The sequence below is a fragment of the Antedon mediterranea genome, chromosome 4 (assembly GCF_964355755.1).
Source record: "Antedon mediterranea chromosome 4, ecAntMedi1.1, whole genome shotgun sequence".
Classification (NCBI taxonomy): domain Eukaryota; kingdom Metazoa; phylum Echinodermata; class Crinoidea; order Comatulida; family Antedonidae; genus Antedon; species Antedon mediterranea.
In genome coordinates this window covers 29,533,757-29,547,725 of record NC_092673.1, presented here as the reverse complement: position 1 = coordinate 29,547,725, position 13,969 = coordinate 29,533,757, and the positions used below count along the sequence as shown (strand labels likewise).

Genomic DNA, 13,969 nt, shown 5'->3' with positions numbered 1-13,969 from the left:
ACTGGCGTTACATCACATTGTGGGAACCAAGCTTTATCAATCAAAACAGAAAGAGAAAAAACACCCAGTGAAAATGCTGCAATAGATAAATTTGCATATTATTGAATGTTAGTTTTTTAAAAGAAATTAATGTCAATGAGCAATGCTCGCAAACAACTGCAGGAATTCATTGCAGTAAAAAGATGAAATGGTAGACAAACAAACAAAAATGAACAAAGAGACAGTAAAACATTTTTATAACTTACCTGCCATAGCAATATATGCATTTATAGTTAAAATGAGTGAATAATATAGTCTCCAGATTAAATATGGATTAATATGTGATGGGATATCTATTATAATTATGTATGAATTAAGGTGTTAAGAGTGAAATTTGTTAATACAAATTGATGATCAATGGATTAAGTTAATCTCTTAAATCTTCCTGTCATAGTAAAAGTGTATTTATATAATTATAGCGATGTGATATCCATTATAATTATGTATGAATTAAGGTGTTAAGGGTGAAATTTGTTCATCCTAATGGATGATCAATGAATTAAGTTAATATATTAAACCTACCTGCCATAGAAATAGTGCATGTATATAGATAGTGCATTTATACATTAAAAAAAAATCTACCTTGAGATGTGGTACTTTGGGCTGTGGTACCCTGAGCTGTGGTATCCTGAGCTGTGGTATCCTGAGCTGTGGTACTTTGGGCTGTGGTACTTTGGGCTGTGGTACTTTGGGCTGTGGTACTTTGGGCTGTGGTACCCTGAGGTGTGGTACCCTGAGGTGTGGTACCCTGATGTGTGGTACCTTGGGCTGTGGTACCTTGGGATGCGATACCCTGGGATGTGGTACGTTGGGATGTGGTACTTTGGGCTGTGGTACTTTGGGCTGTGGTACCCTGGGCTGTGGTACTCTGAGCTGTAAAGTGAAAAGTATGCATGACTTAAGAAGTGAAATACACTATTTTTCTTTCATTTTTTTTAAACAAAAAACAATGAACAACAATTTTTTTAAACTGTACCTGCGGTAGGTGTGGTGCTTGGTGATGTTGTGCTTGGAGGTGTGGTACTCTCAGATGTTGTACCATCAGCAGTAGTTGAATCGACAGACGTTTGTTCTTCTGTTGTTCCAGATGTTGTTCCAGATGGTGTTGTAGCTATATCCATGCCTTACAATTAAAACAATACAGTATTAATATCATCAAGTGGTGATTCATGAGTTTTGTTGTGTAATTGTGACCTAGATATTAGATGTGCCACTGTCAATAGCACTCTTAAGGCTCTGTTTAAACTATAACTAGCTTGACAAAAAGTGTGATGTGCCCAAATATGGTAGTAATATAACATCACCGTGTCCATATGTGGGCACATCGCATTTTTTGTCACATAAAGTTTGATAGTGTAGACAGAGCTTAAGACATCATCATTGCTAGCCTTTACTCTGTTCTCATCCACGTTATACCAATTTCCTGGGAAATCTAAAAGTAAAATGTAAATTAAAAAAGAAAAAGAGAAGTGGAGATATACATACCTACTACAACATTATTAGCAAACTGATTATCAGTGCCAATAGCCATATTGACAATGTCAGCCAGCTCTTCATCGGTCACCATTGTGCCAGCTTCAAAATCTACTCTAAATTGTATCGCTAAACAGTCACACATATCATTAGGAGTAACTGATAACACATGAGCATCAAGGAAGCTAGACATCAGGCTTGTGCTTAACAATAATTCTTCAAGCTGAATAAATAATAATTATATCATATTCTAAATGTATATTTAGTTCTAAAACAACGTTTTGATCAATATACTTTGATTGTCCTCAGGACTGAGAATTCTCTTATCTCATTCTTACTCCTGAGGACGATAAACGTATATTGATCAAAATGTTGAGAAACCCATTAGTTTATTTCAGAACTAAATATATGTGGTGTACCGCAAATGGCTTACATCAACAAATTGATTTTTCTACCAAAAAATATTTTCTGTTATACTGCAGGTAAGTCTAACCAAGTTGGAGAGTTTTCAAGAAGTGGAAAGATTGAGGTCTGGTCATGGCAAGAAAAAAAACCGTATACAAGAGAATCTTTGAAGCTTTTGAACAAAATATGTCAGAGGGATCGTGTTTCCTCACTCTCCACCTCAACAAAGTTTTGATAGTTCTAGGTCCAAGTGACAACCGACGAGACATTAATTGACCTGACCAAGGTAGGTCGTTGCAAATCAAAAGCTCCCTATTGAATGATTATTCAGTTACTCACATCCAAGGCCAAAGCTTCTTTTCTTGCATCTGTTAACATTGAAGTAGCAGTTACTAATGAACCATCAATGTATTGGAAAGATAAGGTGACAGACGCAGTTACAGCTCCTAAAAAATGTATTTTCAAAATAATTAATATGGTTCCATCATTAAGAACATTTATTTTTTACTCCACCATAATCATACTATCATCAACATTTCCATTCCAGCCCGCCCACCCTAGTATAAAGCTCTGTCTGCACTATCAAAGTTTGACAAAAAAAGTGTGATGTGGCCATATATGGACACAATGACATCATATCACTGCCATATTTGGATACAACCAATTTTGTTGTCAAACTAGTTTGATAGTGTAGATATTACCTTAAGTTTGGGTAGGTTTCAGACATAATAAAACAACTTTAATAAGTAACCTTCATAAGTAACCTTTGTTGAATGAATTATTATAGTACAAGTATTCAAACAGATACCTACCTTCACAATCATTACCGATTCTTGTGAAACCATCTCCGCACATACAGCTGTAGGATCCAATTGAATTTGTACATACTTCATGTTCTCCAACACATGGCGATGAATTAGTACATTCATCCACATCTAAATGTAATGTAATCATGAGCAGGGTGATGAAATGTGAAGGATTAAATAATCCTGCATTGTTACAAAATAAACTAAGTATAGTATTACTAATATTGTACTATTGTTAGTTTTCCATTACATTCCTGAGTTACGACTGGTTGTGCAATTGTTCATATCACAAAAAGTAGATGCAAATATTAATATTTTGATTCCTGCGAATAAATTTGCTTAATGGACATCAGGCCTAAAACAAAGTAAATGCATCAAAACAATTCATGTCTTTTATGCATGTAATTCATTTTATGGAGAGCCTCCCGACGGTAATTTTTATTTATAACTTTTTAAGTGATTTTGCCTAATTGATTTACTTTTGTAATGTTTTTATGTCTTACTTTGTACTGCATTTAAAATTTGTCAAAATAAATGATATGATAGCTTTATAAAAAAAAATAAGTTGATTAATACCTGTACATGTGAGTACGCCATCTCCTTCAAATCCAGCATCACATTGACACATGAAATTTCCTTTTGTGTTATTACAAGTAGCTCTTTGATGACAGTTGTCAATATTCAATGTACATTCATTAATATCTAAAATAACATTAACATTTATAGAAAATTAATAATGAAATAACAAACCAATCAATCAATCTATGCTTGGTTCAGTTAATCAATGAGCCTGTGTGTCGTCAGTCATTCATAGTCCATTCAGGCTTAGTTAATAACTCAAGTAAGCTGATGACCTACTCACCAAAGTTACGGTAGTGGTAACTGGCCAATGAAACTACCTGTAACTTACAAGAGTAAATATCTAAGTCTGAACAGGCCCATAGAGTCAAACAATCAGCAAGTCAACAAGTTTGTAAATTAGTGATTAAAAGAATAAAACTTAGTGTTTAACCAATACAAAATTAATTAGTAATGAAATGAACTAAATTGTATTCTTAAACTCTGTCTACACTATCAAACTAGTTTGACAAAAAATGTGGTAGTGATATGACATCATCGTGTCCATATACGGGCACATCACATTATTTTTGTCACATAAAGTTTGATAGTGTAGACAGAGCTTTAGCATGGATATCCTACAAACCTGAACATTGGCCTGTTGTAGCAGTGCCATCAAGATCAATATAACCATCAAGACAAGTACATCTAAATGAACCTGCTGTGTCTGTACATACTGCATTTACATCACAATTATCAGAATCCATATCACACTCATCAATATCTAAAAAAAAGAAGCATTTATTGACAATATTAGCAACTTAAAGGCAAACTGTATTGAGTCTCAACATACAGTATTCATGTATATGTAAAAAGAAAATTTGATGAGATGTAAAATAGAATAGAATAATATTTGCGAAATATTGGAGATTACAAATGACTGCCTACCTGCAAAAACTTATTTACATTCATTGTGGAATACAAAGGAAATAATTAAACAAAAACAGGGCAAAGACAAATTATATCACACTAAAATAATCTTTTAATTGAGAAGTGTCGTTTTCACAAACTAGTTGTTGTGATGTAACTAGTTGTTATGGGTAACATTAAACAGTCATCAACAAATTAATTTTGTGCTCTTTACATTTTCTGTTGATTGTTCATCGTTTAGAGACATGCTACATTTTGCGCAATATAAATTGAACGTTATTATTATTATTATTATAATTATTATATTGCTGACTAGTTTCATCCTTCAGGATGTATCTAATTGGGTTGCAAGTATTCCAGATATGTTAAAATCTTACTCATGCAGCTGAAGCCATTTCCAGTAAAACCATCATGACACATGCATTCATAGTCTCCTTCAGTATTTTCACAATCAGCGTCAAAATGACACTCGTCAAGTGCCTCTAAGCATTCATTGATGTCGCTACAATTGCCTGATTCAAGACGGTAACCTTGGTTACATGTACATGTGAATGAACCTGGCATGTTTTCACACATTCCATTTGTAGGGCATCGGTCTTCCATTTCACATTCATCGATATCTAGCAAGAATTTTGATATACAAATTTATATTTTATTAAAATACAAGTAGAACAGCTGTTATGGGTACACCTTCAGAAACCAAAGGTGTTCCCCTAATAGGGTGCACATGAATAGGGGTTGCCTATATTTTCAAAACATTTATTGCCTCTCTATTGTTTAACAGGAAATACAATATACTGTAACATATAACATATAGGGGTGTCCCAAACAAACCAAGAAATTGAAACTAGGGCTAGAATTGGTGTAAACAGTGTAGCTACAGTACAAATCTGTGTTATCTCTATTATTTATATATGGTATATTTAAAATATGTCACATATTTTCGAAAGTATTTGTAAAATTGGTTTTACCTATGCATGTATCGTTGCTGTCTTTCATGTAGTTTTCCATACATGAACATGTGAAGCTACCAACAGTATTTTCACAAGCTACGTTCTCACCAGGACATGCAGATTCATCTTCACACTCAATGATATCTGTAAACATTAAATTTATATTTCAATCAAAAGTACAAAAAAAAGTACTACAATGTGACCAGGGAGGTATACCTCCCTGCAGTGACATTACAATATCATGGGAGCATCATGAGTGTATAGACTGTGACATTACAATATCATGTCAGCATCATGAGTGTATAGACTGTGACATTACAATATCAAGTGAGCATCATGAGTGTATAGACTGTGACATTACAATATCATGTGAGCATCATGAGTGTATAGACTGTGACATTACAATATCATGTGAGCATCATGAGTGTATAGACCGTGACATTACAATATCATGTGAGCATCATGAGTGTATTATAGACTGTGACATTACAATATCATGTGAGCATCATGAGTGTATAGACTGTGACATTACAATATCATGTGAGCATCATGAGTGTATAGACTGTGATTCACAAATCTTGCAAAATGTAAAATCTTTGTAACACGTATGAAAGTATTTGCGTGTTTCATCGATATAATATCAAGACGGCAATCTTTATAGGTCTCACTGATGTCTGTTATAGACTACAATGATACAACACACTAGCAGTAATACTTGTATATGAATATATTTCTAATGTGTTTTTTTTAATTACATTACACTACACAATGACAAACAAATGTTTGAAACTTGGTAAGATTTTGTGGATGCCGGTTCTTTGTGATTTGTATATTACTTGTTGGCCTTAATCTGCGTTTAAACTGAGCCCGTATTCATTGAATTTTGTTACATTTGTGAAATACTACAAGAGTGATATCTTTAATGATATATCTTTTTCGTAATGATTTCTCTCAATGATAATTACAATCTGTGATATTGATTTCAATACTGAGGATGATGTTGGTTCTGGATGATTTTAATACTACTGATAATATTGATCTTACCAAAACAACTAGTGCCACTGCCTACAAATCCACTGTTACAGGCACATGTATAAGAGCCATCTGTGTTAGTGCAATTTGCATTGGAATGACAGTTGTTCACACCAGAACACTCGTTGATGTCTGTAAAAAAATACATTTGTATTAATCATGTTACTATTTAACATCAATTGAATATCATAACAAAAGCTTTACACATTATAACCAAAGAAGTTTATAACACAACAATCTCCTGTTTGTCCAACGCGTGTAACAATTTTGAAAGGCATTGTAGGATAAAATACAGCTAATTTGTGGCGCCATTGTGAGCCATGGAGTAGCGCCCTCATCAAATTAGAAAGTCAAAATCTGTAGAGGGGATCTGCTATACTATAGGGGGATAGAGTAATTGACTGTGCACTCTATAGGAAATAATAGTTTTGACTTCCTAGTTTGGAGAGGGTGCTGCTCCATACTATGAAATGGCGTCGCCCAGTTTGACCTTTTAACCCTGTACTTCCGATACTGTGTTTTTAATGCAAATTGAAGAACAGAAGAACTTGTGTTATAAGTTCTTTGGTATAACCTTATGTTGTTAGTTTTAAGAGGCCCTCTTCAAGTCAGCTGTACTACTGTAGTACAGCTCTTGTAAAACAAAGTTGAATAATATACAGCTCTTGTAAAATAAATAAATAAATAATAAATTAAACTTGCATTCACACATATATTGTACTTTTAATGTATTTGGAAAAAACACTACCTTCACAATCTGTAGATCCCTGTGTAAAACCATCATTACAAGAGCAGTTGAAACCGCCCTCAGTGTTGACGCAGGTTGCATGGTCATGACAGTCATGTGATCCTTCTGCACATTCATCAATATCTGAATTTTGTATAAGATATAATAGTTCATTATGATGCCATATATAGCATATACGATGCATTGCTTAAGGGGTTCTCAAAAGCTTCAAGTGAGTTCTTGATTTTACAAATAATCTTAAGTTTTGCATTGTCTACATAAAACTTTATGTGACAGAAAAATGTTATGTGTCCATATATGGGCATGATGATGTCATATCACTACCATATTTGGGTATATCACTACCATATTGGAGTCCAAGAGAGTCTGAAAGCTCATAAGTCATGAACCCCTTTTTAACAATACTTTTCATTTCATTTCAAAAACTAGCAAGCTGTCTGTTGAGAACTCTGGGTTTACTCACCTTATATATCATAAAGTTTTCCCTAAAAGGCAACATTAAAATTAAAATGATAAAAAATGTGTACTTACCTTCACAAGTGAATGAGTTTTCGATAATCCTATATCCACTATTGCATGTACAGGTATAAAAAGGTGAGGTATTTTTACATCCACCGTTGGTCACATCACAATTGTTATCAGCATTGTTAGAGCATTCGTTAATGTCTAAGATAAATTAGATTTTTAAAAACATAAATTACTATATTATGTATATGCAAGATCTCACAAATGAGTCTGAATGTTTTTCATTCAATTTTCAAATGTATTTCTTGACAATAACAATTATTTTTACAATGCCAAATCTATAGCCCATATTACGGAAGTGACCATCCCTTTTAAGAAAACCACATTGACCCTCTAATTTTGATTCATAAATACAGTAAAACCATTATTAAGTGGACACCTTTGGGACCCAAAACAAGTTTCCTCATTGGGTGTCTTCTGAATAGGGGTTGGCCGTATTGTTCAGACATATATACTGTTACTTATTAGGTTCATAGGAAAGTTTCCCCTAATTAGTGGTGTCTCCTAAAATGACATATTCCAATATATTACCTGTGCATGAAGTAGCATTAGCGGTTTCAAATCCATTGTTACATCGACATAATTCATCCCCGCCATCAACATAACATTCGCCATTGACACATGTAGTACTTGAACACGTCATGGAAGCTATACGAGGTGAAATGTCAAAGGTTATCATTTGAAATGTCAAGGTTCATCATTTAGTAACTAACAATTTAGTCAGAATGATAAAATACAGCATTTTCCATTTATGTTTTTAAGTTTCGTGGTTAGTTTACAAAACGGTAAATATGTCAGGCCTCATATTTTACAAGAGATATTAAGTGTCTGTTTCTAGATATTAGAATTTCTCCTATCAACTAATGGATGTTTTCTTACTGGAAAAATTCAGGATAGCTACAGTAATCCCATCTTCTTAAAATCTTTGGTAGTTTGGTTGCACATTAGTATAAACTGTAGTAAATGACATATGACCTATACATATTGTGTTAATGGTCTTCTGGACCTAGAATCCACCGAAACTAAATCGGGGAATCAAATGAAGAAAGACGTCCAAATGTCCCCGCATGCTCACAGTGAAATTATCATGCTGTAACCAGTTCCTAGGTCATAGGTAGGTCATCGCAAATCAAAACCAATAACTTACCAGTACATGTGATTCCATCATTGCTAAGCACAAAACCAGAATCACAACTGCACACAAAACTACCATTGTTGTTGGTGCAGACTTGTTCACAATTATCAGAGTTTAGGCTACATTCATCAATGTCTAAAATGAATAACAAAAATGAAAGAATTAGAATTAGAATGATTATGATTCTACAGGAGTATTTAACTGGTCACTTAAAGTCCTCAAACTGCATGGATATGCAGAAGATCTACTCACGCTGTTCAGGTAGAAACAGTGATGAATGTGAGGGACTAGATCTTCTCCAAAAACAGAACATTTAATTTAAAGAAACTTAAATTTTATTCAAAAGTACATTTAAAAGGAGGAATGATTTAAATGTGTTTTTTATGTTGTTATTTTATGATTAAATAACATTTTGATATTTTTTCATGCTGCTCAGTTTCAAATAAAGTATTTTAATTTCACAGTGAGATATACTGCCTAATGTGATGGATTATTCTATTTATATATAGGTGTGTTTTCATGATACTAACCTGTGCAAACAAGTCCTCCAGTGTAGCCAGATGGACATTCACAAGAATAAGAGCCAAATGTATTTGTACAGGTTGCCAGAGCATCGCATGGACTGTTAATACACTCATTAATATCTAAGATAAAGTATAACATACATTTAAAGTAATTAATTGTTCTGATGACCACTGAAACCAATAAGCATGTGCTAGATTAATTTTGTTTAAATGTATTTTACATTTATTTATTTTTAAACTATAATTGATTACGCTTATAAACTCATTTGAGGCTTATGGAGTGCAGTAGAAAGAGACATGAGTCACAACCCTGTTTGAACTCATTACCCTGGGATTGCAAGGCAAGCACTTAATAAAATAATCTCTACTCCAACCTGCCCATGACGTACACAATGTGAATAATAAAATACACATACCAACACAAGTTCCATTTACGTTGTCTTGTAATCCACTGGAACATCTGCATAGATATGATCCAGGTGTATCAATGCATATAGTGTTTGAATCAGAACAGTTGTAAACACCTGTCATACATTCATCCTCATCTGAAAAAAAAATCATCAATTGTATCAATTATGAATATTTATTCCTTTCAGTGAAACATACAAATGAAGCACTGATGACAGACAAGAGCTGTCATTTAAGAACTATCGCCAAACTTTTGCTATCTTCATTAATAATAGATAGGTGTTCTGCTGACGTCATCGAAAGAAGAGTTCTCCGGATTTAGCATGTGTGATGTATGTTTTATTGTTTGTATTGTAAAATCCAGAATCAATTGAATTTAATAGATGGGGATGAATAAAGGCTTATGTCATAGTTCTCAACTATCTAACAATACAATCCTCGTAGTCTGTGCTGAGAAAATACAAATAATGAATGTTTATGTGTTGGATGGTGAGAATATTTGATGAGTTGAAAATATACCAGTCAATTTTCATCAAATGAAATATTCTCTCCAATCAATCATTTTGTTTAAATTATTATTTTAGGCAAATTACCAAGGATAATCACAAGTAATTCATTCACTATCCTTCTTAAAGGTGGAAATCCACAAGACAAACATATACACAAGATGCTCTAGATAAACAAAGACTTAGCTTAGGTTTGTTAAGGTAGGGCTAATTCCAATTGACACTTGTTATGTAATTAACAAATCAAATTGCAAGAATACAATCACGTGTGTAATATAATTGTTTTTAATTGACTTAAAACTGAAGATTAGATGGCATAATGCAGTCTCTATAAAAGAAACAATGCATAATGGAAATTTTACCCTAGTGAGAGGCACCTACACTGGACATATCTGTTTACTTACTTTCACAACTTCGACCGTCCCCAATGTAACCAGAGTTGCATTCGCAACTATAGCTACCGATGATGTTGATACATGTAGCTACGTTGCTACAGCTAGCCAACATATCGTCACACTCGTTAATATCTTCGCAATACGTTCCATTCCCAGAATACCCGCTTGCACAAATACATTTATACGATCCAACAGTGTTTGAGCAGACAGCATTATCGTTGCAGTCATCCATGTTCTGTGTGCATTCATCAATGTCAGCACATAGCTTTCCAGTGCCAATGTAACCAGGTGAACATGTACAAACGAATGAGCCTACGGTGTTTGTACACGTTGCTATGGCAGCACATGGGTACTCATCTTGAATACATTCATTGATGTCTTTAAAATAAAATTTAATTGATTTCAACTTTCATTTCTACAATAAAAATCAAGTCACCACTCTTAAACTGTAAGAAACAAAATATGTCTATCTTTTCTCTAGACTACCTTTAAATACTGTTGTCCAGTGTGGCAGCATGTTTCTCAAAGAAGCACAGCAGTGTGAAAAATTCAGAGATAATTAGACCATGTGACTATGACTTATAAAATCTGATCTGATTACAATCTTTTATAATTCTGGTTTTTAGAGGTCTAGCATAAGTAATAAATAATTCCACCTACCATTGCATACAGATCCATCTCCATTGATATCCTGGTAACCCATTCTACATGTACAATTATACCCTCCATCAAAATCAGTACAGTCAGCATTAGCACTGCAGTCATTAGTGTCAAGTAAACATTCATTTATGTCTAAGAAAAAAGAGGAAACAGATATTAGAACAAATATTGAAACTAAAACAAAATCCAAACATTAATAATTGCTGAACTTACTTATACATGTATCATCCATCTTAAGTTAAAAGCGACGTACAATATAATTTAGAAGTCATTTTATGGTGCTTAAAAGACTTAAAATAATGGTTAAGACATAAAATAATGGTTAAGACAAAAAATAATTAATAAACTAATCCAAAAATACTTGCCTTGACATGACCTTAAATCATTTTGAAGCTGATAGCCTGAGTTGCAACTACATTCATAAGATCCTAAGGAATTGGTGCAGACCTGATCACAGCTATCAGTCTCAGATAAACACTCGTCATAATCTACAAGATTAAAAAAGTATGAAAATTTCAACAGTCTTGAGAAAGCAAATGGTGAAATGTATTAGTATAAGTTCTATTTTATTATATCGACAGTAAAGAACATTATGTGTAAAATAAGTTAGCTCTATACACAAAATTTATAGTTGTTTGTATTGATTGAGATTGAAATTGACTCACACTATAAAGCTATGTCTACACTATCAAACTAGTGTGACAAAAAGTGTGATGTGCCTAAATATGGTAGTAATGATAATATATAATATGTCCATATATGGGCACATCACACTTTTTGTCACACTAGATTGATAGTGTAGACATGTTGTTTAGCATGTGTTTCCCCCAAACTCAGTATGAATGACTTTCTTGAGTTTGTTGTAAAATAGAGTCTCTCTCTTTCAAGAAGTACAGAACAGAGTAATATACAAAGCAAATACTAACCGTAGCACTTAAATCCATTGCCAACAGTCCCTTCTGGACAGCTATCGCAAGTAGCATTCGGATTGGGTGCCGGATTATCTGTGCATAAGACTGTTGGAAAGCATGGACTATCAAGACAAGCATCAAAGTCCTCCCCACAATTATTGCCTGAATATGCTGCAGGGCAGTCACAAACCACAACCTTAGAGGAAAGAAAGACATTTATTGTAAAAAGCAATTGCAAAGAATAACATATATTGTATTGTAACATTCAGCAATCACAGAAAGTGCCGATTACTTGACAACCACCATAGTTAATGTAAGCTCTGTCTACACTATTAAACTACAGAAGTTCGACAACAAATGTGCCCAAATGTGATATGATGTCATTGTGTCCATATGTGGGCATATCACATTTTGTTGTTTAAGAGTGTAGACAGAGCTTAAGACAAAATATACTTCTTTAGAAATAAAATAAAAATAGAACATAATACTAACTGCAAACTTGTTATCCAATACAAGTGACCCTTGAGCCAATGTGTTGAAATCACAGACTCCACCATTTAGACATTCACAAATCCGCACTTCAAACACTAAGGCACTACTGGCCATTCCGTCAGAGGCTACAACGCCAAAATTGACTGAATTGGTATTTCCTGGTGTCCAGGTAACTTCACCAGCTAAATATAGAACAATGAATAACACAATACTATTATGCATGAAACAATATTCGCAACAACAAAATTCAAATAGTATAAATATTATATTATATTCCATAACAAATTTATACACAGACTCCTATCTTGAACTTTTCTTTCTTTTTCTTTCTACATCCTTACCTAAATTTATTTAAAAATTCCTAATTGAAAATAGCAGAGAGACTATGCATGATAGGCTAATACAATGTTTACGATTATGAGTGTCTTTACTCTCTGATTGGTTAATTTATATCATGTGTTGCTCAGTTTCTACCACACAGTCAAAGTTCTATTAAATGGTTCTACTTTGTCTCAATTTAAAAGAAAATTGATCTCTCTGAAAATATTCTTCTCATTCAACTCTTAAATATTTATTATGCACTAATAAATAAATAAATACATTACTTACTAGAGGGATCTACCGAAGCTCCTCCAACAGCATTTAGCAAACCAAAAGTAATTGGATCACCATTCTGGTCATTTGCCTCAACTTGGAAGGAATATGTGGATCCTACCATTACCTTCAAGACGTCTGTGCCATTCAATATGTTATCAGGATCAATCACATTAGTGATATTTGGTGGAAAATTTTCTAGAAAAAAATATTTTAGGAATTTTAAGTAAAGTGATAAACAATAGTGATTTTACAAACTTGATTGCATTTAATAAAGATCTTGTCTCATAGCTGATTCCACTGTGACAATAAAGTTTTGTTTACATCGTAAATAAACTTAAAAAACTACAAAATAACGTAATTAATAGACAACCATGCCTCAGCTTAATGTGCCAATTGTTTTAGAATTAATGCTTGCATCTTACCTAACAAATTGATATCTTCAATAATGACTTGATCCGTGTTGAGAGTATTTGCACCGATATTAACATTTTTAGTAGCAAGAGCATCAAATAAGCACTGCATATTGGATCCACAAGTTGCCTGAGCATTGCTGTATAAGTCAGTATTCTCATTTTCTGCTATAAGATCGCTAAGGAAGGTTGGTTCAAAGGTCAGGTCATTGATATTGCTGTATGACCTTCCATCATCATAAGTGAAGAGCGATTCCTCTTCAGTTATTCTCCCTATGAACAATTGGAAAACAAATGAGTAAAAACAAAACAAAAACTGCACTTTGAGACAGCCATCAAAGGGCAATAACCAAATGCATTTTACCCTCTCTACCTTTCAATTCTGGATAAACAACAATATATTCATTGATTCATTTATTTTTAAAATTGTACACGAAACAAAAATGTGTTTGTTGCAAAAGC

General features: G+C 33.4%; 1 protein-coding gene across 3 annotated transcripts in view; it reads right to left on the bottom strand.

Annotated features, from left to right (window-relative positions):
• Window positions 1-13,969, bottom strand: part of LOC140047215 (uncharacterized) — a 30,255-nt gene that overhangs the window by 5,695 nt on the left and 10,591 nt on the right. For 2 of the 3 annotated variants that reach the window (XM_072092096.1, XM_072092097.1), the window contains exons 20-42: window positions 13,520-13,780; window positions 13,110-13,292; window positions 12,501-12,682; window positions 12,024-12,204; window positions 11,463-11,585; window positions 11,098-11,229; window positions 10,447-10,815; window positions 9,545-9,673; window positions 9,135-9,248; window positions 8,617-8,739; window positions 8,001-8,117; window positions 7,476-7,610; window positions 6,945-7,067; window positions 6,209-6,328; window positions 5,183-5,308; window positions 4,589-4,831; window positions 3,928-4,065; window positions 3,300-3,425; window positions 2,730-2,852; window positions 2,257-2,363; window positions 1,525-1,735; window positions 1,016-1,162; window positions 622-912 (exon numbers count right to left, since the gene is read on the bottom strand). In XM_072092096.1, the coding sequence (XP_071948197.1) occupies window positions 622-912; window positions 1,016-1,162; window positions 1,525-1,735; window positions 2,257-2,363; window positions 2,730-2,852; window positions 3,300-3,425; window positions 3,928-4,065; window positions 4,589-4,831; window positions 5,183-5,308; window positions 6,209-6,328; window positions 6,945-7,067; window positions 7,476-7,610; window positions 8,001-8,117; window positions 8,617-8,739; window positions 9,135-9,248; window positions 9,545-9,673; window positions 10,447-10,815; window positions 11,098-11,229; window positions 11,463-11,585; window positions 12,024-12,204; window positions 12,501-12,682; window positions 13,110-13,292; window positions 13,520-13,780 (3,804 nt within the window). The remainder of the gene's footprint in view (window positions 1-621; window positions 913-1,015; window positions 1,163-1,524; window positions 1,736-2,256; window positions 2,364-2,729; window positions 2,853-3,299; window positions 3,426-3,927; window positions 4,066-4,588; window positions 4,832-5,182; window positions 5,309-6,208; window positions 6,329-6,944; window positions 7,068-7,475; window positions 7,611-8,000; window positions 8,118-8,616; window positions 8,740-9,134; window positions 9,249-9,544; window positions 9,674-10,446; window positions 10,816-11,097; window positions 11,230-11,462; window positions 11,586-12,023; window positions 12,205-12,500; window positions 12,683-13,109; window positions 13,293-13,519; window positions 13,781-13,969) is intronic. The other variant, XM_072092099.1, reaches the window with a different exon arrangement.